This window comes from Ovis canadensis, chromosome 19 (assembly GCF_042477335.2).
Source record: "Ovis canadensis isolate MfBH-ARS-UI-01 breed Bighorn chromosome 19, ARS-UI_OviCan_v2, whole genome shotgun sequence".
In the NCBI taxonomy this organism is placed as follows: Eukaryota; Metazoa; Chordata; class Mammalia; order Artiodactyla; family Bovidae; genus Ovis; species Ovis canadensis.
Window position 1 is genome coordinate 62,699,865 of NC_091263.1, and position 26,429 is coordinate 62,726,293.

Sequence of the window (26,429 nt, forward strand, 5' to 3'; positions counted from 1 at the left end):
AGTGGTTCCATCGAGGTCACGCATGGAGTGGAGACTCACTCATTGCTCCCTTAAATGCCTGCAGCACAAATGTGCTGCTTCTGCCTGCTGTGCCTTTGCTTCTGTGGTTTCCAGGTAGCAGGCTTGAGGACCGCAGATCTGCTATTTCCAGCTCTGCTGCACCTCTGGCTGGTGATGAGGGGGATAATTGGAGTCCTGAAGACATAGTGTAGGGAGACGTAAATGTGTCTATCTTTTCCTGGCAAGAGGCCTGCGTTTATAATTTTGTCCCCAAATTCTCTGTAAGACATCTCATCAGTTACTAGCAAAAAAAAATTCTAATACTGTTACCTGAAATTAGAGTAAACAGGAATGTTCAGTTGCCCCTCAGTTGGCTTAACAGATTACATACTGATTTGTTTTTCTCAACGTGTGTTTAAGTATATAATTTGCTAATACGCCAAATAGGTCAGACTCTCCAAGGAAATGTCCAACAAGCACTGTAGTCTTGCTAAGGACCTGCCTGAGTTCCAGGGCCACTGCTGTGGATGGAACAGTGTCCTGCGTGCAGCGGTTTTATAGTGCTCTTGTTCTTCCAGCAATGGAGCTTCTCAGGCCCGGCATGAACATGGCTCAGGCTGAATTTTGGTTGGTGGTGATGTGAGGTGTGAGGGTGAGGAGAGCTGGGGCCAGGGACCGCTGTCTGACCCTGTTCAAAGCAGGTAACCGTTGAACCATACCAGGAACTCCTGGATTCTTGCTCCCACGGGCCATGGCTGCCAGTGGTGTTATACTATGGGTCCTCCTTTGCCTGGGAGCTCTTTCTGTGCTGCAGACATTCCAGACACCACTGTCTGCGCTGTAGTCCAGGCCAAGGAGCACAGCCGTGATACCAAACACTGGGCTGCAGCAAGATGCCACCTGCTGCTCTTCTCTCAGCTGCCACACCTGCCAGACCCATTCCTGCCTCCTCCCCTTACTCACAGTCCTCTCTCCCCTAAATGCTTTTCTCCTTCCTCCCACCTTGCCACATTCTCTGCATCTTCTAATAGGTGCTCCCTGACCTTAGCCCATACTGCTCTCCTTTGAAGTTGCAGGACATAAGTCTGTACTGTACATGTTAGGTCTCTGCGTGGCCCTAGCTGAGCTGGACTGACTTGGCTGCCAGGCAGGTGCTGGTGCCCTGGCCGGGTGCTCAAGGCCAAGGCGGAAACTTGTCCCCTACTGGGAATCTGGTCAGAGAGCTAGGAGGTGGGGAGACTGAAATTTTTTTCTTCTCTATTCACCGTATGGTTCAGAATGCATTTTCTAAGAAAAACACAGATGTTCTCTTTTAGAATTGTGGTACAATTTGTCAGTGCTGGAGAAATGTAACATTAGTATGCTATTACCAATTCACAGTCCATATTCAGATTTTATAAATTGTCTTTATAGCTATTTTTCCCTGGTCCAGAGTCATACTTTGGATTCGGTTGTCACATCTCTTTAGTCTGGAATCGTTCCTTAGCCTTTCTTTATCTTCTTGGCCTTGGTATTTTTGAGGAGTATAGGCCAGTGACTTTATAGAATGGCCTAGATTAGGTTTGTCTGATGTTTTCTCGTGATTACATCCAGGTTATGTGTTTTTTGGAGGGAATATTCCCCAAGGATTGCTGTGACTTCCTCAGTGTATCGAACCCTCTGGCACCTGATGCTGGTTTATCCCAGCATTGGAATAAGCCAACACCTGACACCTTGGGTGAAGTGGTTCCACCAGATCTCTCCACTGTGGAGGTAACATTTTCCCCTTGTAAATTAAGTAAATTGTGGCGAGATACTTTGAGACCATGTAAATATAGGGTCTGTTTTCAGTCTTTCTTGTAAAGCCTCCCCTACGTGGGAGGTAAGAGCCACAGGCTCTGAAGGTGCTTTCGCCAGTTAGAGGTCACATTTATAGGTTGTTCATTATGTGCCAAGTCCTAGTACATGCCTTACTCATTTTCTTCTCACATTAACCTCATGAGGTGGGTTCTTATGTATAGCCTATTTTATACCTGGAGAAACTAGTGAATTATCCAACAGTAAGACAGTCACTAGGTGGGGTACTGGAATTCAGACCTGGTGGGTCTTACTCCAGCAGTGGGGCTTCCCACTGTGAGTGTGCAGTGTTCACATGCAGTTTGTGGCGCAAGGACGCTGCTCCTCCAGCCTCTGGGCTTCGCATGTCTTCTGTGTGTGGAGTTCTTCAACACCATTTGGTTCTCATTGTCCCTCATCGGCTTGGTTTTTCCCTGACAGCATCATTGCAGTTATTTTCCCTAGACATGATAGATGGACTAGGAAAAATCCAAAGGCTTTTCATCTTGAGATTGGAAACCAGGAGGGCATATCATTGAAGCCCTCATCAGAGGAATCTTATGTGGATAAATTTAACACTTGAGCTGTGCAAAAGTGGATGAAGAGGCTTTTGCCAGTGAGGGGACCACCAGTATAGAACTCGTCCTATATTTTGGTAAGCAATCAGAAAACAGACCAAAATACTATATGAAACAACTGTTTGCAGAAATTGGACATCAGGTAGCTCAGGAATCATGAGGGAAAGAAAATAATGAAGTGAGCCTTCTGGTTCTCCCCCTCAGTTTTCTCCTGGAGGCAGTTTCCAGGTCTCACAGTAGTGAGGAACAACCCAAATTGAGCCCAGCAGCCTTGCTGAATTGAGAAGACAAAGTTGAGGAAGCCAGAGCAGCTGGAATTTTCAGGGACAATATGGAGAAAAAAGAGCTACATAGGGGAAAAGCTCAAGACATTTGTTCAGAGGTCTCCATAAGTCCTTTTCTATTGATAGATGTTAATCTGTGTGTGTGCAAGTGAAAATTCAAAGGCAGAGCAAGGAACTGCTGGGAAACTATGAGCCGGACTATTTAAGACAGGAGGTTTTTCTTTCTAGTTAGAGTGAGAGACATTGTTGAACACTGGGGGCATTCAGTAGAGACCTCAAAAAAATCATGCCCTGTCTAGCCCTAGAGAAAGGGTGCATGGCTTAAAAACAAGCCTTGATACCATAAACAAAAATTGAGTAGAAATGCATCACAGATCTAAATGTATTGTAGAAGTGAAAACTATAGCACTTCTAGAAGAAAATGTAAGAGAAAGTCTTTGTGACTTTGGGATAGGGAGAGAGGGAGGAGAGTGGCTGGTTGGTGGAGTTGTCAGAACCTACTGTGTTTATGAGTTTAGTTTACCATCTTATATGGCTGCTGCTTGTAGTGCCACAAAACAGGTGCAACAGTGAAATCAAAGGTCACTGATCACAAGTCACCATAATAAATATAATAATAATTTAAAAATATGAAATATCAAGAGAATTACCAAAATGTAACACAGAAACATGAAGTAGAGCAAATCTTGGAAAAAATGGCACCGATAGACTTGTTCGACACAGGGTTGCCACATACCTTCAGTTTGTAAAGAACGTATTATTTGTACAACGAGATCTGCTCACATTCTTATGTTTGCCTCACCTTTAGCAAGCCAGCCTGTTTGCTCGTTGCTTGTATTTAACTGGTAGGAAATTGGAACTTCTGTGTTCCACACAGATTGTTGATACAGCATGAATTTCAGACTAATTTGCTATATAATGAGCCTTTGAGTTATGTGTGGGAGTCAAATAGGGGCTAATCTTTTAAAGGGAGCCTGCTCATTCTGTGCAGGTGACTTGCTACATGTTTTCAGACTTCTCAGCTCCTTTTTTGTAAGGAGGCAGTTGATGGATCTTTCTTTTTCTCCCTCTTTTAAAAAGGGGCTGTTATCTCAATGCTAAGTGAAAGGAAGTGCTCAAGTTCTAGCTTGTATATAGTACAGAGCTTTGTTCCATAGAGTCTTTGTATAGAGTTTTTGCTCGCTGCCCTGAGCTCTCAGTCTCTCCCAAGCCACCTGCTCTTCTCTTGCCCCTAGAAGGTACTTGGGCACAGTTGGCACTTTCCTGATTCTTGGGTCACATTGTTTGATCATTCCTCAGCTAGTGAGTGGGTTCTGTGCTTACATACCCACATCAGAGGTCAGCCTCTAGCTTTTCTTGCACAGGGTCAGGTGACACCTAGCTCAGTCTCCTGCCGGTAGCTTGGTTGAGGAGCAAGCCCAGAGGAACCATGTTCCCAGCACTATTGTTGGGCTGAGTCTGAGGACAGGTAGTCAGGCCTGAACTGGGCCCTGTACTGTGCTTCCATTTTTCCCAAGATCTCATAAATTGTGCCTGGCCTTTCTGATCAGGAGCTGGCGTTGGTAGGCCTATTTCAAGTTAGAAATTGTATGATCAAGGCATGTTGATTCTCTGGGGTTGGTTTACGTTCATTTTAGACCTCTAGAGATGCCAAAGAATGTACAGACTACCATACATTTGTGCTCATTTTGCATGTTAGTAAGGCTGTGCTCAAAATCCTTCAAGTTAGGCTTCAGTAGTACACAAACCAAGAACTTCCAGGTGGGGTTTAGAAAAGGCAGAGGAACCATAGATCAAATTGCCAAAATTCGGTGGATCATAGAGAAAGCAAGGGAAATAAAGAAAAACATCTGCTTCATTGACTACACTAAAACCTTTGACTGTATGGATCACAACAAAATGTGGAAAATTCTGAAAGAAATGGGAATGCCAGACCACTTTACCTGTCTCCTAAGAAACTTGTATGCAAGTCAAGAAGCAACAGTTAGAACCAGACATGGAACAATGGATGGGTTGCAAATTGGGAAAGGAGGACGTCAAGGCTGTATATTGTCACCCTGCTTATTTAACTTATATGCAGAGCACATCATGCGAAATGCTGGGCTGGATGATGCAGAAGCTGGAATCAAGATTGCCAGGAGAAATATCAACAACCTCAGATATGCAGATGATACCACTCTAATGGCAGAAAGAGAAGAGGAACTGAAGAGCCTCCTGATGAGGATGAAAGAGAAGAGTGAAAAGCTGGCTTAAAACTCAGCATTCAAAAAACTAAGATCATGGCATCCAGACCCATCACTTCATGGCAAATACATGGGGAAAAAGTGGAAGCAGTGACAGATTTTATTTTCTTGGGTTCCAAAATCACTGTGGACCATGACTGCAGCCTTGAAATTAAAAGATGCTTGTCCCTGGAAGGAAAGTTATGACAAACCTAGACAGCATATTAAGCAGAGGCAGCATAAAAAGCAGAGACATTACTTTGCCAACAAAGGTCTGTGTAGTCAAAGCTGTGGTTTTCCCAGCAGTCGTGTATGGATGCGAGAGCTGGATCATAAAGAAGACTGAGTGCTGAAGAACTGATGATGCCTTTGAATTGTGGTGCTGGAGAAGACTCGTGAGAGTCCCTTGGACAGCAAGGAGATCCAGCCAGTCAATCCTAAAGGAAATCAATCCTAAATATTCACTGGAAGGACTGATGCTGAAGCTGAAACTCCAATAGTTTGGCCATCTGATGGGAAGAGCTGACTCATTGGAAAAGACCCTGATGCTGGGAAAGACTGAAGGCAGGAGGAGAACAGGGAAACAGAATGAGATGGTTGGATGTCATCACCAACTCAATAGACATGAGTTTGAGCAAACTCCAGGAGCTAGTGAAAGAGAAGCCTGGAGCACTGCAGTCCATGGGCAATGAGTCAGATACGACTGAATAACTGAACAACAACTTTGGTCCACACCTGCCTTTCCTAGGGTGGCCTGGCGCTCCCTGTCTGGAGGGTTTTGGATACTGATGTTGTCTCTCCCCCTTCACTAGCATACACACTTCTCATTTATCATGCCATCCTTTTACCCAGGCCACCTGTTGTTCCAAAGTGGGGAAGAGGTGAAGATAGCTATGAGAGAAACCCAAGGTGCCTGAAGCATCTGTCAGACTACTCTAGATGGGATTCGTGCTGCCAGCCTGGAGGACTTACAGATATGTTAGTTTATAGGAGACAGATGAATTCTCTGTTTATGGTCCCAAGGCTCCTTGGATTCAGGTTATTATTGTAAAGTTAAGGCTTCCTCAGCTGCTCTCTGCTGCTCTGACACCTGATTCCCAGACTCTGGGACTAAGAAAATGAACTCTGTTTCTTCTATTCTGCTCAGACTCTTGCTGGTTACACAACATATGTTGTTGAAAAAGAGAAGATTCTGTGCCAGCTGCCCTGAGTTGAGAAGCTAGGGAAAAGGTCTTCGGCGTTGGTTTATAACTATGGTATCAAGAGAAGAGCTGACCTTCTATTTATCAGTTCACGTCCATCAGTAAAGTTAGAAGATCAGCCCCAGTGCATTCCCAGAGGAGAGTCCTCTGCTGGGTATGTGTGGTGCTGTCACAAAGCAGTGCTGCCTCTCACTTGCCTGGGCACTGGGGGCCTCTCTGGTCTGTGAACATACCTTCCCTCTGTGCCACTTGGTGCTGGCAGCTGGGGAGCACAGAGCCTAGAGTAGCAGCTGGGGGGAGGGGGTGCAGGGCCGTGGGGATAGTGGAGGGATGTTGCACACACTGGGGGACCTGGGGCTTTCCCGCTCCCGGCTCTAGCTGCTGGGGCTGTGCTGTGGGAGGCCAAGCAGTGGCAGGAGCAGCCAGCCTTGGACAGTGCTTGTCAGAGGAGGCCTGTTGTGGCTTCTCTGTACCAACGAACTTTGCCAGCCAGTCTCAGTTTCCACCTGCATTAAGACTTGAGTTGACTTCTTAACTGTAAGCCTTGAAATTTTGGATAATGCTTGTATTATAAATATGCACTATTAGCTACCGTCAGTATAAAACGAAGTTATTGAATGATTTTTCTACCTATACTTAAATTTTCTGAGCAAACTCTTTTGGAGGCTGTTCTTGATTTGTTAATCCTGTCTGGATTACACATAGAGGTTTGTGTTTCACAAGCTTTGCATTTAGTACCAAGGGGCCAAGCCCGTCAGTCCTGATGCTGGAGCTTGTTTTGTGGGGGTACAGGTAAGCAGTGGCCTGGATTCTGGACCTGAATCCAGGTGACCATTGGCCCATCATTGCTGGCATGGGAAGTTGTCTCACCACTGCCTCTCACAGTTGGAGGAGACACCCGCTTGCCCAGCTGCTCAGTGATGAGCTGCAGACTACAGAGTGGGTTTTCATCCTTGTAATCCAAGGCTCCAAAATTATTCCAGCTGCTTAGGGTGGTCCAAACGTGGCAGAGAACAGAGCATATGATGGATATATAGGGACGCTGTGTTCACATTTTGGGCCTGGAAGGAGAGGTTACAGGTACAGCTACACATCCTGTGTAGCTTGTCACCTGTGAGACTTCAGCAAGTTCCTTAACTGCACTGAGATTCAGTTTCTTTATCTAAAACATAGGATAATACTGTCCTTCCAGGGTAGATGTGAGAAGTGGTTCAGTTGGCATAGCCCACACCTTCAGTCCATGGTGGCTCAGATGGTAAAGCATCTGTCTGCAATGTGGGAGACCCAGATTCGATCCCTGGGTTGGAAAGATCCCCTGGAGAAGGAAATGGCAACCCACTCCAATATTCTTGCCTAGAAAATTCCACGGATGGAGGAGCCTGGTAGGCTACAGTCCATGGGGTGGCAAAGAGTCGGACACGACTGAGGGACTTCACTTTCTTTTTAGTATTCTGACGATGACCATGATGCCGCCATTTCTGATGAGGCTTTCCCAGAAACACTTGTAGGAACTCATGTGAATAAGCCTTGCATGTTGGGTTTAGGAGACGAGGCTGTTTTTCTTCAAAGATGAGATGGGGTTTGGTTGGAGACCCTTTTGGATGTAAACCTGTCCTGGGCTAGTCACCCTCACATAGCTTCCAGTCTGTTCATAGTGGCTGCTGGATGAGGGAGGTGGGGGCCAGGTGGCCCCTTCACCGCTGCTAGGGAATGGCCTGAACGTATATGACCTGCAGAAGGCCAGAGGGCGAGTGGAGTCATCTTTATGAGTGAAACAGTACACTGGGGTTTTCCTCCTAGTGAGATTCTTAAAGCTGAATGAGCCCTGTCCTCAGCTTCTGTGTTTAACTCACCATGAGTGAATGTGTAGCTGTACCTGTAACCTCTCCTTCCAGGCCCAAAATGTGAACACAGCGTCCCTATATATCCATTATATGCTCTCTTCTCTGCCACGTTTGGACCACCCTAAGCAGCTGGAATAATTTTGGAGCCTTGGATTAAAAGGATGAAAACCCACTCTGTAGTCTGCAGCTCATCACTGAGCAGCTGGGCAAGCGGGTGTCTCCTCCAACTGTGAGAGGCAGTGGTGAGACAGCTTCCCATGCCAACAATGATGGGCCAGTGGTCACCTTCCCTGGTGGGACTGGACCCAGGCTGCAGATGTTCCCTCTGAGAAACTCGGACTCTGGGGCCATACCTTTTTCTGTTTGATTAACCATGAGGTGCAGACCTTTTAATGCAGTCAAAGCCTCTTCTCCAGCACAATCAGGATTGCTATTCGTTGGTTAATTTTTAAAAGGCAGAGAATCTGGGAAATCCTATAAAATGTAAATGTATACAATAAACATTTTATTTTAACTTATGCATGTAAGCATCAGATGTGAGGGGAGCCCTGGCCTAGAGCACAGTGACACACATCATCCACCAGGGATGATAAATAGTGCAGTAGTGATCTTGCCCCTGGTTGAAGTGGACTAAATGGACTAAAGTGACATATTTCCCATCTCTAGTGAGTCCTGCCACCTGGAAGCTTTTCTGTCAGAAGGAAATTTTCTGAACGAATTGGGTTTGAGGAAGGCTATAAATTACCTAATATGCAAAATTGTATTATTGTTGTTTTTAAATTATTGTTATTGGTAACAGAAGCTTTTTTCTCAGTTAATTCTTTTTAGACCTTTTTTAATTTTCTTATCACAAAGTAATACATGTTCTTTGTAAACAACTAAAGAAAACAGTATGGAAATTTGTAGCATAAAAAATAGAAGTTCCCTATAATTCCATCCTCTAGAAAGCTACCCATGGTAACAGTTTATTGTGTGCCTTCAAATTTCTATATGTATATATAATTTTAAAATAAAAATAGGCTCACATGACACATTGCTATTATGGTCACTGCTTTTTTCCCCCAGGCTTCTCTGTTCTTCACCATCTTCTGGAGTTTGTTCAAACTCATGTCCATTGAGTCAGTGACGCCATCCAACCATCTTTATCCTCTGTCACCCCCTTCTCCTTCTGCCCTCAGTCTTTCCCAGTGTCAGGGTCTTTTCCATTGAGTCCGCTTTTCGCATCAGATGGCCAAAGTATTGGAGTTTCAGCTTCAGCATCAGTCCTTCCAATGAGTATACAGGGTTAATTTCCTTTAGGATTGACTGGTTGGATCTCCTTGCTGTTTAAGGGACTCTCAAGGGTCTTCTCCAACACCACAGTTCAAAAGCATCAATTCTTTGGCACTCAGCTGACTTTATGGTCCAGTTCTCACATCCATACATGACTGCTGGAAAAACAATAGCTTTGACTATAGATTCCTCTGTCAGCAAAGTGATGCCTCTGCTTTTTAATACACTGTCTAGGTTTATCATAGCTTTTCTTCCAAGAAGCAAGCATCTTTTAATTTCAAGGCTGCAGTCATGGTCCACAGTGATTTTGGAACCCAAGAAAATAAAATCTGTCACTGCTTCCACTTTTTCCCCATGTATTTGCCATGAAGTGATGGGTCTGGATGCCATGATCTTAGTTTTTTGAATGCTGAGTTTTAAGCCAGCTTTTTCACTCTTCTCTTTCATCCTCATCAGGAGGCTCTTCAGTTCCTCTTCTCTTTCTGCCATTAGAGTGGTATCATCTGCATATCTGAGGTTGTTGATATTTCTCCTGGCAATCTTGATTCCAGCTTCTGCATCATCCAGCCCAGCATTTCGCATGATGTGCTCTGCATATAAGTTAAATAAACAGGGTGACAATATACAGCCTTGGCATAATCCTTTCCCGATTTGCAACCCATCCATTATTCTATGTCCGGTTCTGTTGCTTCTTGACTTGCATACAAGTTTCTTAGGAGACAGGTAAAGTGGTCTGGCATTCCCATCTCTTTCAGAATTTTCCGCAATTTGTTGTGATCCACACAGTCAAAGGTTTTAGTGTAGTCAATGAAACAGAAGTAGGTGTTTTTCTGTATTTCCCTTGCTTTCTTTCTCTATGATCCACCGAATGTTGGCAGTTTGATCTCTGGTTCCTCTACCTTTTCTAAACCCAGCTTGTACAGCTGGAAGTTCTCAGTTCGTGTACTACAGAAGCCTAACTTGAAGGATTTTGAGCACAGCCTTACTAGTTTGCAAAATGAGCAAAAATGTATGGTAGTCTGTACATTCTTTGGCATCTCTAGAGGTCTAGAATGAACATAAATCAACCCCAGAGAATCAACATGCCTTGATCATGCAATTTCTAACTTGAAATAGGCTTGCCAACACCAGCTCCTGATCAGAAAGGCCAGGCACAGTTTATGAGATCTCAGGAAAAATGGAGGCATAGTACAGGGCCCAGTTGTTGAAGCCTAGCTTGAAGGATTTTGAGCATTACCTTGCTTGGATGTGAAATGAGCGCAATTATGCAGTAGCTTGAACGTTTTTTGGTGTTCCCCTTCTTTGGGATTGGAATGGAGACTGACCTTTTCCAGCCCTGTGGTCACTGCTGAGTTTTCCAAATTTGCTGGCATATTGAGTGAAGCACTTTCACAGCATCATCTTTTAGGATTAGAAATAGCTCCGCTGGAATTCCATCACCTCCACTAGAAACTGTATTGTGGTGTGATTTACATAGCATAAAATTCATCCATTGCAAGTGTACCATCTCTGCCTCCCTTTTTAACACTTGTATTCCATTGTATGATAACTTACATGTAACCCCTCCCCTATTGATAGACGTTTACCACTTAAGTCTTACGCTCTTGCAGACAAAACGGCAATACATTCTTGCACAGAGTTTTGGGTATTTGTGTGAGTGTAGCTATAAAAGAAAATCCTAGAAGTGTTATTTTCTGGGCCGCAGTGTATAAATATTTAAAATCAAAGCAGGAATTACCAAAACATCTGGTGTAACTTTATAAGTGATCTGTGAATTGATAGGAAGAAAACGACACACATCTTTGTCCACCAGGAGATTAAATGAAGTTCATAAATGTACTTGGTCAAGAAATCTGGTTAGCAGTGCAGTCACAGCAAATCTCTGATTTCACTAGACCTTGCCAAGGATGCTGGCTCACAGAGTAGAGTTCCACTTCCCCACATTTCCCTAGTGGCTGTACCATTTACTTTACTTTTTCTGCTCTTTAACTGAGTGCCTATGTCCTAATATCCTCACTAAATGTTTTAATCTTTGCTAATTGGGGCAGGAGTAATTAATTTGCATTTTAAAAATTGGCCTTATTGGGTTGCATATCTTTTTGTGGGCTTATCAGCCGTTGGCATTTCTTTCCATCCAGTGGTTCCCCACGGAACTCTCCCACCCCTGCCGAGATCATCAGCATTAGAAGATGGCACAGCCACCCTGATCCCAGGGAAGCTGCGCTTCTAATGAGGCCCCATGTTTAGAAGGTTAAGCCTTTTTATTTGCTAGACAGTTTATTCTCTCGCTTTTCTTTCACCCTTTGGCAGAACCACTACTTGGGAGGATTAAAGGTAGATAGCTTAGAACCTAGGCTTTGTCTATCCAGTAAGAGTCCTTACAAAAAGTGTTCATGAACACTTAAACTGATTTCAAACCCGGAGTGTCTGGTTCTTGCGTCTAAGACCAAATATGAGGCCTTGACGGGCCGGTTAATCCTGCCTCGTGGTTAGTTAGAAGGAAGAATGCTTAGGGGTAGTGTCCTCTGGCAGTCTTGCTGGCAGATTACTTTGTCCAAAGCCAAAGAAAAAGCTTAGCAATTTTGGTCCTGTTTCAGGACTAATGGTTTATAAACTAGTCCTCTGGAAGAACTCATTGTGCAAATTCTTGGAACTTACTGAATTAAAAATAGATACCTGGACAGTCCTCAATAACTATGTCTTGAGAAACAGATTGAATGAACTCCTTTGTTCAACAAATATTGCGTAGCAACCTGTTAGGAGCCAGGCACCCTCTTGGGTGCTAAAAATGTGAGGATAAACAGAGCAGAAGGTCCTGGTCTTACAGAGCTTACTTTCTAGTTGGGAGAGAAAACAACAATAGTCAGGAGAACACCGAAGAATTTCTGAGATGAGAGCTATTAGTGCTATGAAGAGAATGGAACAGGAAAATGAGATTGAAGGATGGGAGCAATACAGGATGTGCATATCTCAGGTGAGGTGGTCAACAGGGGCTTCCGAGGAGGTGACCTGGAAACTGGGAAAAGAGGGGCCTGACACTTGGCCAACTGGGAGCAAACTGGGAAAAGAGAGTTCCAGACATTTTGAAAATACAGCTGTGGCAAGATGGAGCATGGTGAGTGTGGTATGTAGCGAGAAGGCCAGAATGGCCAGAAGGGATGAGGGGAGGAGGTCAGGGAAGCAGGTGGAGCCTGAGTCATATAGTCCCTGGGCCTTGAGAAGGAGCCTGTGTTTTATTCTTCTGCTGTGGGAAGGCTTTGTGTTTGTTTTGTTGTTTTTAAAATTCTTTTAAAGTACACCGCTTTAAGGTATAAAGTTTGACTTTTGGCAGATTTGTTTGCCATGGGAGTTTTAGGTGAAGAGTGGCATAATTTTTTTTTTAAGAGTGGCATAATTTTATGTTTATGTTTAACTATATATATTTTTGAGACTTCCACAAAGAGCTCTGTGGAGGATGGATGGATGGATGGATGGACAGACTGACCAGCAAAAAATAGACTTTTTTAAAAAATTAATTAATTCATTGCACAGAATCTTGTTTCACCATGAGTGATCTTCAGTCTTTGTTGCGGCATGTGGGATCTTTAGCTGCAGCATGTGGGATCTAGTTCCCCCACCAGGAATTGAACTGGGGCCCCCTGTTGCTCAAGTGCAGAGTCCCAGCCACTGGACCACCAGGGAAGTCCCTGCAATAGTCTTATTATGGAAAATAGTGTGACTCTTGAGTGGGACATGTAGAAAGAGCCATTGCCCATGGCCTTTGGAGCTGCTGCTCTGCCACCTCTGTCCCAGGTAAAGGCTAGGAGGTGGGGCAGGAGTGATGGGTGTGAAACCCACAGCCGTGGGCAGGTTAACTTTGGCTCAACCCTGCAGGCTCTGCAGGCCCCCAGCAGCATTTGCACTGGTTTCTGCTCTGACAAGGTGCTCACTGGTCTTAGTGATCAGATTCAGTCTGGGTTCTCCTGACTGGGCCCAGCTGACTCAGCCTCCTCTCTGTGAATCATGTGATTGAAGGGGTGCTGGGGTTCACCCCTGGGGTGTGATTTCTGAAGGCTGTTAAAAAGGTCTCTTTTCAAAGATATCTCTTCCATCAACCTGAAATTCCACCCCTAAAATACCTGGATTTTGAGTATATGAGGACACCTACAAGTCATTCCCTATATGATGGGAGGCAGCAGAAGTTGACTATCTTGCTTCCCCAAGTGACAGTGGAAGGAGTGGGGGTGTAAAGCAGGTAATTCTGGAAGGTTGCGTGGGGACTGAGAGAGACCCAGGACCTGAGGCCCTGTGTTCCGAGGAGACAGGTCGGGGAGGGGCTGCACAGAGGCCCAGCGAGCCTGCTATGGGAAGAGGGCAGCGGTCCTGGGGATCACTGAAGAGACACTCAGTCCCCTTGCCCTCCCATCTCCTGGCAGTGGCTCTGGGTGAGAGGAGGCAAGTTCATCAGAGGCCTCTCACTCTGTGGGGTGAGCACCCCCAGCTGAACTCTGACCATGGCGCTCCTCACTGAAGCCGCCTGCTCAGCCAGCCCTCGGGGCAGAAGCACTGGCCTGCTCTTCCTCCTGAATCACAGCGTGATGATGGGGGTCTCATTCCATGGTGTTTCTTGAATCAGTCAGCGATGTGTCAGTTCACATTTTTTCCTCACTCTGACTCTAGAAGAAATTCTGCAGCAGCCCCTAGTTGACTTCACGGTGCGTTTCCCATCCTTAGCCAAGAGCAGCATGAGATGTCTTGACAAGAACCAGACTTGACTTTTCCTCGGTGACCTTCAAAGCCTTTCGAGTTGCTCTAGAGTCCTCTTTCCTGACAGTCCTTCAGTGTTTCCTGAGCATGTCCTGTGTTCCCTGCCTGTCTGTGGTAAGGCTGGAGACCAACCCTGCCTGTCTGTGGGCTGCTCCATCCTGAGCTGTGCCCTGATGCTCTGTGCAGAGTGTCCCTGTCACCGCTGTTTGGTGCTCACCTTTCAGAGCACCACAATCTGGAGAGTTCTTCCAGTGGTCATCCTGTGGGGCTGATGGAGGCTGGCGGACCAGGGAACCGCAGCCTGCTGTAGCTTTGTTCTGGTCCCACATGGGAAGTGCAGGCCAGAAGATTTGAAACCAGAAGTACAGTGATGCAATGGCTAATGATCTTGGTTGTATTTAGATGATGGCATTTTAGGTAATTTCACTTTCTCTAGTTTCCAAACTAATCACAATGATTTATTATCTAAAAGAGAAACGAAAGACTTCTGGGAGGCCCTGCATTCACAGCTTGCCGACAGAGGAGCGCTTTCTTGCTGTGCGCAGGTGGGCCTGCACCTGAAGGCGCATCGTCATCTGACCGCGGTGCCTCTCTGCTCCTTCTTGCTGTGACATGCTCACTACCTGCTAAGCACAGAGCAGTTTTACTCTCTTGTTAATGCTCTAGTGAAGTGAATGCAGCAATTTCTTACATTTTATAGAGAGGCAGATTGAGGACCAGGAAGGTTAAGAGCTTTCTCTGGCCCCACCTAAGTTGCCGGCATGAGATTTTGAGCCCAGAGCTTGCACGCTGAGTGCTAAGCCGTCACTTCCTCTGGCCCATGACGGAGCCTGGTGTGCTCCGCTCCATCTGTTCAGGTCAGTGCCTGCTTTCTTCTAGGTGCTGGGCTGGGTGCGAGGGTATAAACACAAATAAGTTAAGGAAGTGTCTGCCTCCTTAACTAATTGTCTAGTGAGAGAGAGAAACAGATCCTTAGCATTGCATGTGAAGTGTTAATCTGAGAGTGTTCATAGGAGACTTTGGGGAGCCAGAGGGAGGAAGGAGGCTTAGCTCAGTTACAAAGGAGGCATGTCTTAGAGTGGTCTGAACTAAATCTTAAAGAGTTATCCAGGAGAGGAAATATGGGGGCCCTGCCACACTGAAGGGACTGTGTGAGCAATAGCTAGGTTGGGAGATGCCGGACCATGGGGACCTTGTGTTACCAGCTTGAAAAGTCCAGTTGTGTTCCCTGAGGGGAGGGAGATACGGTGGACTCTGGAAAGTTTTAAGCAAGGCGTGTCATCTCAGCTCACTCCAGCCACAGTGTGGGGGTGTTTATGGGAAGAGGACCAGAGTCAGGAGGACACATTGATGGCAGGAGATGGTCCTTGGCCTCAGGAAGCCTCCAGGGCCCTCTCTGCCCTTGTGGTCCAAATGTGAATAATACATTTACCTGTCAAATGTGAATAATACATTTCACTGTTGTCGTGAAGAGAAGAAGTAATGATGTGAAATCCTGGACTGAATGCCTGATGCAGGGTAGTGGTGAGGCAATCACACCACTCACCCACTGCAGCTGTTTTGTTTTCACGTTGATCCTATGAAGTCGACAACGGAGGATGCTTAGACCCAGAGGAGTTAAGTGACTTGCTTCAAATAATAAAACTTTTGATAAAGCAGAGACTAGATTTCAGGTTACTTACCCCGAATGGACTGCCTTTAGTTCCTTGCTGTAAGAATCACCTGCCTCTTCATTTCTTCTTGAAAGGTGGCACAGTTCAGTTCAGCTCAGTCGCTCAGTCGTGTCTGAGTCTGCGACTCCGGGAACTGCAGCACACCAGGCCTCCCTGTCCATCACCAGCTCCTGAAGTTTACCCAAACTCATGTACATTGGGTCGATGATGCCATCCAACCATCTCATCCTCTGTCATCCCCTTCTTCTCCTACCTTCAGTCTTTCCCAGCATCAGGGTCTTTTCAAATGAGTCAGTTCTTCACATCAGGTGGCCAAAGTATTGGAGTTTTAGCTTCAGCATCAGTCCTTCCAATGAATATTCAGGACTGATTTCTTTTCGGATGGACTGGATGGATCTCCTTTTAGTCCAAGGGACTCTCAAGAGTCTCCTCCAACACCGCAGTTCAAAAGCATCAATTCTGCAGCGCTCAGCTTTCTTTATAGTCCAACTCTCACATCCATACATGACTACTGGAAAATAGCCTTGACTAGACAGACCTTTGTTGGCAAAGTAATGTCTTTGCTTTTTAATATGCTATCTCGGTTTGTCATAGTTTTTCTTCCAAGGAGTGTCTTTTAATTTCATGGCTGCAGTCACCATCTGCAGTGATTTTGGAGCCCCCAAAAATAGTCACTGTTTCCCCATCTATTTCCCACGAAGTGATGGGACCAGATGCCATGATCTTCGTTTTCTGAATGTTGAGCTTTAAGCCAACTTTTTCACTCTCCTCTTTCACTTTCATCAAGAAGCTCTTTAGTTCTTTACTTTCTGCCATAAGGGTGGTGTCATCTGCATATCTGAGGTTATTGATATTTCTCCCGGCAATCTTGATTCCAGCTTGTACTTCTTCCAGCCCAGCGTTTCTCATGATGTACTCTGCATATAAGTTAAATAAGCAGGGTGACAATATACAGCCTGGACATACTCCTTTTCCTATTTGGAACCAGTCTGTTGTTCCGTGTCCAGTTCGAACTATTGTTTCCTGACCTGCATACAGATTTCTCAAGAGGCAGGTCAGGTGGTCTGGTATTCCCATCTCTTTCAGAATTTTCCACAGTTTGTTGTGATCCACACAGTCAAAGGCTTTGGCATAGTCAATAAAGCAGAAATAGATGTTTTTCTAAATCTCTCTTGCTTTTTCGATGATCCAGCGGATGTTGGCAATTTGATCTCTGGTTCCTCTGCCTTTTCTAAAACCAGCTTGAACATCTGGAAGTTCACGGTTCACATACTGTTGAAGCCTGGCTTGGAGAATTTTGAGCATTACTTTGCTAGCGTGTGCAATTGTGTAGTAGTTTGAGCATTCTTTGGCATTGTTTTATTTGAGATTGGAGAAGGCAATGGCACCCCACTCCAGTACTCTTGCCTGGAAAATCCTATGAACGAAGGAGCCTGGTAGGCTGCAGTCCATGGGGTCGCTTAGAGTCGGATACGACTGAGTGACTTCCCTTTCACTTTTCACTTTCATGCATTGGAGAAGGAAATGGCAACCCACTCCAGTGTTCTTGCCTGGAGAATCCCAGAGACGGGGGAGCCTGGTGGGCTGCCATCTATGGGGTCGCACAGAGTCGGACACGACTGAAGTGACTTAGTAGTAGCAGTATTTGGGATTGGAATGAAAACTGACCTTTTCCAGGCCTGTGGCCACTGCTGAGTTTTCCAAATTTGCTGGCATATAAAGTGTAGCACTTTCACAGCATCATCTTTTAGGATTTGAAATAGCTCAGCTGGAATTCCATCAGCTCCACTAACTGTCCTAGGCTAGCATTTGGTCAGTCAGCCACACCCAGCTGCAGGGGAGGCTGATAACGCAGTCTACATGCTAGCAAAGGGATTTCCTTAGAAAGAGAGGGTCCAGGGGGGTTGGGGTGGGGGTTGGTAAACAGCAGACTTCCTCAGAGTCTTCCTGGAATTTTCTCCCTGCCCAGAAGACACTGAGTACATTTGGGGTTTTCACACCACTAACGGGTGTTAAAGAGGCTCAGCTGTTGGGGTGATCATTTATAATTTAGAGAAAGTGCAAACACACTTCTGGGCTCTTCCTTGACTGCTGGTGAGGGTGGATTTACTCACCCCCCCCCCCAGGAGTTTCTGTCCTTTGGGATTGGGGTCCTGGGCACTTAGAACCAGCAGTGCGGTTTGAGGTTACTGAAAGAGCCACCTGTCTCAGGTGGCTTGTATTTCACCCCAGCTCCACTGCTAAGGACCTGGTGATCTGGGACACATCACCTCTTCCCCCCACCATTTTCCTCACCAGGACCCACCAGGACCCTTCTGGCTGTGACTCAGAGTTCAAACTGCCTAGTTTATTCAGCAATCCCTAGCTGGCACTGGTGGGGCTGCTTTGCTGCAGGGCTTGCTGTGGAGTTGGGAATGGGGCTGCTTGTGTTTGTCTCAGTAAACCGTCAGTTACCTTTGACAGGAAGCCTGTGTCGCATGAGGCCCTAGGCCATGGTACAGTTTGAGAAATGAGGCCATCAGAGGTGTCATCCTGGTCAGCAGCCTGTCATTGGGTAGAAGGCTCCAAAATTATGGATTATTTTTCCTGGCTTCAGGTCACTGGAAGGAGAGTGTTTGCCCCCAGGAAAGAACAAGAAAGCATGAGCTCACAGTCTCTGGAGCTCCCCCACCCCAGAGGGTAGAAGCCTGCTCACAGAGACCCAGGGTCTCACATAGGGACCGGTGATTTTGTGGTCCCAGTGAAGAGCCTGTGACTCTGATTTCCGTAGCCTGTGACATGGCACTGCCCAGGATGTCTTCTGTTGTATCACTTTGTGAAATGCCAGACCCTCAAGTGGTCACTGTGTAGTGTGCGATCACCTTCCAGCTTTATGAGTATGACTTCAGTCATAAAAATACACACATTCCACATGTTTTATTTTGTAATTGAATTGCCTCGGTGGATTTTCCTGGCCAAAAGAAGCTCTCTGCCAAGAAAGCTGTCCCATTCATGAGCCTCTTTCTGTACTGTGTTCACAGCAAGGGGTGATTTTATACCCTCATCGTGCTGGTTTGGGAAATACCATGAGATAAAGAGGGGCACAGGGGAATGCCACCTCCTGGGAACCATGTCTACAGAAGCCCAGGTTGCCCCATCGTCGTTCAGCCTCGAACCCTGCTTTCTGTTCCCCTGGCAGTCAGGAGCCTCTTACTGCCCCTTACACGCCTCTCACTCTCCTTTACTCAGGCTGCGCCGGCTTGGACCACACATCTCTCTTAAATTGTGTGGTTTAATTTCAAAACGGTTCCACTTTTTACTACTTGGTTTCTAAGTAGAACTGCAGCTGCTCTGTGGAAATTATTTCCCTTCCAATTCTTGTGGTTTGACTTTTAGTGCCACCTCATATGTCTTCTTGTGACCTGAAACACCCTGTATAGAATCCTAGCTCTTCCTCCGCTCAGTGAGTGCTTGAAGTATCAGCTGGGCAAGGCTCCAAGGAGGGTGGGGAAAGGGGGTGCCTAGCCCCTGTCCTCTAGGTGCTGACTCAAAGCTGTGTGCAAAACCACGTGGCAGCATTACATGAGCAGTGGCGAGGCTGCCTGTGTGAAACGCAGCATCCACTCACCCCTGCTGCCGTCCAGTTGTGTGGCAGCAAAAGCATGAGACTTCTAAAGCATGACCAACTGTGCCCTGGTCCTCCCAGGGGAGGGTGTGAGCTGAAGCTCAGAGCAGGTGGGCAGAGAGGAGGGCAGGTGGGAGTCTTGCCAGCCCCACTTGAGCATGCCTGGGAGCCCATGTGCCCTGATGAGTACCCTCTGCAGCCATGCTTCCAGTGACCACACTGTCAAAGCAAAAAGTCTCATAATACACAATGCAGGCAGGACTGTGAGGAAATGGGCACTTGTATGAGTTGCTGTAGCCTCTCTGGAGGGCAGTATGACAGAGTCAGTTGTACATAAGCTTTGACGCACACAGTGAACCCACACAGGCAGAGACAGTGCATGGCCTGGACATTGGCTGCAGTGGTGCTTGTAGAATGACTCAGAGATGACACAGCCACGCCAGGGGTACCACGTCACTTCCCGTCTAAGAGATGGGGCCACGTGCACAGTAGCTGAAGCTCCAGGGCTCTGTCAATGACCGCAGTGAGGGCCTGACTCTACAAAGTCTGAGACCATCTGTCTCTCTCTTTACAGAGATACTTGTCCATCTTCTACTCACCTAGCACCCAGGTGACAGGGATTGGCCCTGAGAAGGGAGACAGAGTGGGATTTCAGTTGGAAGGGAGTGTTTTGAAATCTGAATTTTTTTTTTAAGAAGTAAAGGGAATTCCACTCTTTGACTGCCAAGGCCCAGGTTCAATCCCTGATTGGGGAACTAAGATCTGACAAGCCATGCAGCGTGGCCAAAAAAAGAAAAAGTTTAAAAATTGCTTTATTACTTTTCTAAGAATGCCATAACAAATAATCACAAACTTCTTGGCTTAACATAACAGAAACTTATTCTCTCACAGTCCTAGAAGCCCAAAGTCCAGAATCAATGTGTTGGCAGGACCACAACCCCCTCTAGGGGAGAATCCTTGCCTCTTCCACTTCTGGTGGCTTCCGAAGTTTCCAGGCTCCTGTCTTCACAAGACCGTCTTCTCCTCTGTCATAAGAGTACTTATAATCAGATTTAGGGCCCCCTGCATAATCCAGGATTATCTCTTCGCAAGATCTTTAAGTTAATTATGGTTGCAAAGATCCTTTTTCCAAGTAAGGTCACATTCACAGATATTGAGGGTCAACCTGGATCATAGCAGCCCCCCTTCTACTTTTTCCTTTTACATAAAGTCACATGACTGGTAGCAGAGACAGGACTCACAACCCATCTCTCTGGCTCTTGGCCCCTACTGCTTTTCTGGAGATGGGGTCCCATGCCTGTCTTCAGAATATGTGTGCTTGAAGGCAAGAGAGCCTGCTTGGGAGCCCGTGAGGGCTCCGTGTCCTGATGGCCCCCTTGTCTGTCACCACTCTCCACATCCTCACTCTCCTCTTCTTTGTCGCATGAAAGTCTCTGTTAGGTGCTGCTCTGTCAACCTTGGGTTCCAACTCCAGTGTCACTTCTTATCAGGCGCCTGACCTACCCTTAATGTTTGCCTGCTTCCCCTCCACTAGCCCTCCAGCCTCAGGGGATATTGGTGGATACGCTGGAAAGGATGGATTGCATGCTGCTTTGGCTTCTTGCTCCCTCTGAGTTCTCTCCATCCTGCAGGAGCACTAGGAATTGAGAAAAGATGGATTGTCCCAGGGCTGTGCCTGAGAAACTCTGTGGAGCTTCTGAGGGGGCAGCTGCCAGACCTCTGTGGGGAGCACGTCTGTGTCCATGAGACTGGTTACCTTTCTCACCGTCCATCAGGGACTCGGGGACAGTTCTTTGTCTCTTGCCTGTAGAGAAGTGTGTCTCCCCAGTTTTCCATTTCTCACCACCCTAACACCGAAGCCAGAAGTGCAGTGGAACCATGTCAGTTCCCAGCCCTGGAGTCATCCTGGACTGTTTTCTTCCTCTCATACCACCCGCCCCCCCACACCCTGTTGGCTCAGTGTTGAGGATAAACAGCTGGGAGCCCACCTCCTGTCGTCCTCTCTTGCTACCAGCAGGCCACGCCACCACTGCCTCATTCTGGGTTCTCATAGTGGTCTTTGCCTGCTCTTGCTGCTCAGCACAGCACAGCAGGGGCTGAGCCTGTTGAACTGTGGGCCACAGCCATGCTTCCCTGCTCCTGCCCCCTGGTCACTGTGGGCAGAGGGGAGCCTTCACCCTGGGAGACCTGACCTCGTGTCCCGTACTTCCCACAGTCCCTGGCCTCAGCCCGCTGTCTGATGACTCTTTCGCAGACATGGGTGATTCTCAGAGAGCGATGCTCACCTGCCGGGCCTCCTCAGCTGCCCCTGCACACCCGCTTCCGAGGCCCCTTTGCTTCTTTCCTGCTCTCCTCTACTGTTGCTATCTGACATGCTGTGTGTTTACTCCTCTCTCCCCACTAGAGTGTAAGGAAGATGGAAATTTTATTCATTTCATCTCCTGCCAAACGGACCCTCTCACACGGCAGGCCCCTCAATAAAACAGGGATGGGTGAACGGGTTCTGTTCTTGTCCAAATTAGATCTGGGGTAGCTTTCTTAATGTTTCTTCATTCACTTAAATATATCAGAGTCTAAAATACATGTATTTTATATTGTATTCATGTATTGTATACATGTATTTTATACATATATTCTAGGGAAATGGGGTGGAGAGGGAGAGGGAGAAAGCAGGAGAATCTGAATGTACTCTGCGTCCCGCTGAGGGTGCTCCTGGGTGAGACTGTTCCTAGGCATGGATGGCCTGCACACACTCTTCCTCTCCCTTTCTTGTCGCAGAACCCAGCTACGAGTCACATCACTTTTCCCCATTTTGCTGCATTAGTACAAGTCCGTGATAGGGTTGTCTTTTTTTTTTAATAAAAGCATTATGAACATGGAAGAGTGTTAAGCCATTCAGAATGATATAAAAAGTCTACTCCCTGATCCACAATTCCTTTCATCAAAGGGAGCCCTTGTTAACAGTCACTTAACATTAACCCTAGGGGAAAAAAACAACCCATGTGTAATATCGGCATAAATGTATATTTTTAAAACATGGATCTGAACAGAATCATGGTAGGCATACTCTTCTGTTATTTGTTAATATAATTCATTAATCTTTCCATATTAATCCATGCAGACATACCTTGTTTCTGGCCACTGCCTGGTGTTGTGTTGTACTGTGATGTATATACTTGACCCCTTATTGATGGTGTTGGCTTCTTCCTGGGGTTTTGTTACGGCAGTATTACAGTGAAGACCTATGCATCTCGGCACATGCTGCAGTAAGGCTTGTGAGCATGTACCTGGCCATGCACCGCAGGTTGAGGGATTGTGGGCATCAACAGTTTTGATAGTTAATGCCAGATTGCCCTCTGAATGCAGGCACTGGTTCATTCTCCCAGAGCATGTTTTCCTCCCAGCTTTTTATTTCAGAAAATGTTAGACCCATGGAAAACATCTAAATAACGATTTCATGGATACCGAAGTGTCCTTCCTCTAGGTTTACCCATTACTGTGTTGCCCTCTGTATTGGTGTGCTAAGACTGCCAGAACAAACTACCACAGAATGGGTGGATTAAGCAACACAAATTTTTTTCTTCACAATTCTAGAGGGTGAAAGTTCAGGCCAAGGTGTTGACCACCGTCATTTCTCCCGAGGCCTCTGCTTGGCTTGAAGGTGGCCGTCTTCTCAGCGTGTCCTGTCACGGCCACCCCTCTGTCTGCGTGTGTCCTAGTCTCCTTTCCTTCTAAGGACACCAGGCATGGTGGATTAGGGCCCACCTGTGTGACCTTGTCTTACCTTTATTATCTCTTTTAAGGTCCCGTCTGCAAATAGTCACATTCTGGGTTCTGGAGGTTAGGACTTCTTCACATGAATTGGGCATGTGAGAGGAGGAGTACAGTTTGGCCCATAACATGGTATTTGCTTCTCTTTACTTTTTATATATCATACTAATAGAATTACAAATACTTACTATAGAATCATCACTTACATTTGTTTTATTTATCATGTATAATTATAATGTAGGGCTTCCACATTATAAATTATGCCATTTATAATATATCTATTATATATAATTAGTATATATAGCATAATTTCCCCCTAAACCACTTGAAGGTAAATTGTACCCATTCTGGTACTTCAGCATATGTCTCCCAAGAATGAGGGTGTTCTTTTTGGTTGTTTTAACATCCCTTATTTTATGCTATTAGGGACCGATTCCCCTGAGGAGACGAGCAAATGAGCAGGAGGTACCCCAGCCCTGCCTGTCGGCCTTCCCTCCAGACGGCTTGTCCTGGCCCAGTTCCCTCCACCTCTCTTTCCTGAGCCCCAGCCCTTCAATCCCTCAAACTCCAGATTTTGTGGCCTTGCTAATGTTTTAGATCTGAGATGTGTCAGTGGGGTAACAGAGCTCCTCACAATTTCACTTGCTTTTTGGTCTATCAAAATGTCTCGAAAAACACCAGAAGTTTCTTTTATGTGGATAGGTAATCCTTGCTTTGCAGACTGAGGGCTGCCTGTATTTATTTAGAGAAGTAGGGCTTATTGATTCGGCACCGGTTTCTCCCTCGCTGCCCCCTTCCTCTTTGTGCATCCTCACTGCAGCTTGGGACTCTGCCAGAAGTCGATTCTTGCCTGCTACCATCGTGTCTATTTCTTCTTCAGTACTTTGTGTAGGAAAACCCCACATACATGGCACTTGCATTGTTGGTTTTAGTAGAGTCATTGTGGAAATAGTCTGCCTGGGGCTTTAACGGAGGACAGGACACTTAGAACGTTTTTGCTTCCATCTGTATAAGCTGTTGTCTGCAGACCTGCCTGAGGTCAAGATTGTCAGTCTGGGGAGCCCTTTGTCGTCCATCGTGGTCGTGCTGCTGCTGAATGAGCACACCACCCGCACTGTCCTGGGCTGGGAGGGCCCCTGCCTATTGCCTGGGGCTTTGCTTAGTCCATCCTGCCCTTGGAAACCCACCATCTACACCATTCAGAGGTGGTTTTCCACCTCTGTGTCTTTCTGTGTCTATGTCTCTGTTTAGCTCTCTCCCTTGGGTTTTCCTTTCCTCAGAACTCATTCCAAGCTGCATGGCCTGGCACTGAGGACCCTCCCTCCTCTAGTTCCTTCTCAGCCTGTCTTCCTGGTTACCTGATGTATTAAAGTGTTAGTCACTCAGTCGTGTCTGACTCCTTGTGACCCCATGGACTATAGTCTGTCAGGCTTCTCTGTCCATGGAATTCTCCAGGCAAGAATACTGGAGTAGGTTGCCATTCCCTTCTCCACTGGATATTCCTGACCCAGTGTTCGAACCCATGTCTGCTGCATTGAAAGCAGATTCTTTACCATCTGAGCCACCAGGGAAGCCTGAGCAAGTACCCTGACTCAGTGGTGTGAACACTGAGTGTGCTGAGCATCCCCAGCTTATTAAATGCACTTTGCTTCCTTATCACTGTGGCAAGCTACTGAATATCTGCTCTTTTTTTTCCTTTAGTCAAACGCTTCAGAGAACCAAAGCATGAAAGACGACCATGGAGGATATGGTGGGTATTTAAATATTAACTCATTCCTAGAATACTTTTGACTATTTTGAGTTTTTTTGAGGGGGTGGAGGGGGCATGGAATGTGAGCAGTTATACGTGGCATAAAGTGTTGAAATCCATTAGTCCAGTTTATCGTCATGAGCTGTGTATAATATGAAAGTACTTTTGTTTCTCCAGATAAATGTTGAGCCCACGATAGGGTTAGTGACAGCCAGATGGTGGTGCTTCTGTCATCACTCTGCCGTCCAGTTTTAGGAAATGGAAGATGACACAGATGTGTCCGTCCACACTGAAGGCTTTGTTAGTTACTTCTCCCTGTCGATGGACTATGTTAAATCCTTGCATTCTCTATGTGTAAGCAAAAAAGTAATCTAAATGTGGAGATGAGTCAGATGTACCGTGTACATGCTCCTTGCATCAAAACTATAGTCTTTCTTACTCCTAGGATGACCTTGTAGCAGCAGTTTTTCCTTCTAAATATGCTGGTGAGATACTCAGACATAGCCTCCAAAGACAAAACTCCAAAAAAACTAAATTCCTCACAAGGCAACAGGCAGTTCCTCAGGACAACATGATGCCCTCAAGAAGCTGTCGTTCTTGCACCTATCATAACCATAGCAACTTTCCCTCTGAAGGAAACTTGTGAGAAATCTCTGGGGTGAAGGCCTTTAAGTAACATTTTAGCCTTACTCTTGATTGATCTTCAATACATTGTTTCTGAATGTTGATAATCTTCTCTCAAGTCTTGAGTATTTAGCTTGGGCAGGGGGTCTGGGGGAATGTGGAGTTGAGTTTTCCACATGGTCCCCTTTGGCAGCTCCTACTTTACCATGATTTTAGGAAATGATTTTCAAGCCTCAGTTGCAGGGTTGGTCTGGATAATCTCTAAGGTCCATTGCAGCCCTGAGTCCCATGCCTATCATCCCATCAGTGGCCTGCCCAGTTCTGAAGGCCCAGCCTGGGAGGCCGAGAGAAGCGGCCGCAATCCAGAGGTCCCTCAGCCATGGACTGCAAGTGGTCTCCAAGTGCTCATGGTTGAAGAGAGACTGAGGGCCCATGTTGTCTCCACCATGCTCCTGCCATGTGTCCCAGAGACTACAGAACTTGTTTTTTCTTTTCTAAAACTCCTCTCCTCTAGCCCAAGATTGGCAAGTTATAGCCCACAGCCTCAACCTGGCCACTGTCCATCTCCACAAGTAAAATGTCAGTAGGGGGCTAGTGACCCTGGCTGCCCTTGCACTGCAGTAGCAGAGTGCGTACTCACGCAGAGTACGATGACTCTCACAGCCTAAAATGTCTATCCTCAGACCCTTCACAGGAACGCATGTCCGCCTGGGTCCCACCCATTGTTTAAGCTGCAGCATCTGAAGGTTGCTCAGGGTTCTGGCAGCAGTGCTGGATTCATGCAAGTCTTGTTAAGCTCACATGTCATTGAGTTTTTGCATGAAGTCAGCTGGGGGCTCTTTAAAGGAGAAGCACCTTGGACCTCATCCAAAGCTGTGATCAAGCGTTTTGTTTTGAAGTAACAAAAATGAAAAGGTAGAGACACATATTTTAAATGTGTTTTGTGTGTTTACATCTGTTATAAGTTGGCAGCCTATCAGGGACGCACTGATACTGGTGGTTTTGAAAGGTAGCAGAAAGGCCAAGCCCTAGTTAGTGTTAGCG

At 46.3% G+C, this 26,429-nt stretch overlaps 1 protein-coding gene across 1 annotated transcript in view; it reads left to right on the plus strand.

The window, feature by feature from the left end:
* The window catches only part of STIMATE (STIM activating enhancer), a 53,994-nt gene that overhangs the window by 11,334 nt on the left and 16,231 nt on the right, over positions 1–26,429 (plus strand). The window contains exon 2 of the mRNA XM_069562481.1: positions 24,713–24,761. Coding sequence (XP_069418582.1) covers positions 24,713–24,761 — 49 coding nt within the window. The remainder of the gene's footprint in view (positions 1–24,712; positions 24,762–26,429) is intronic.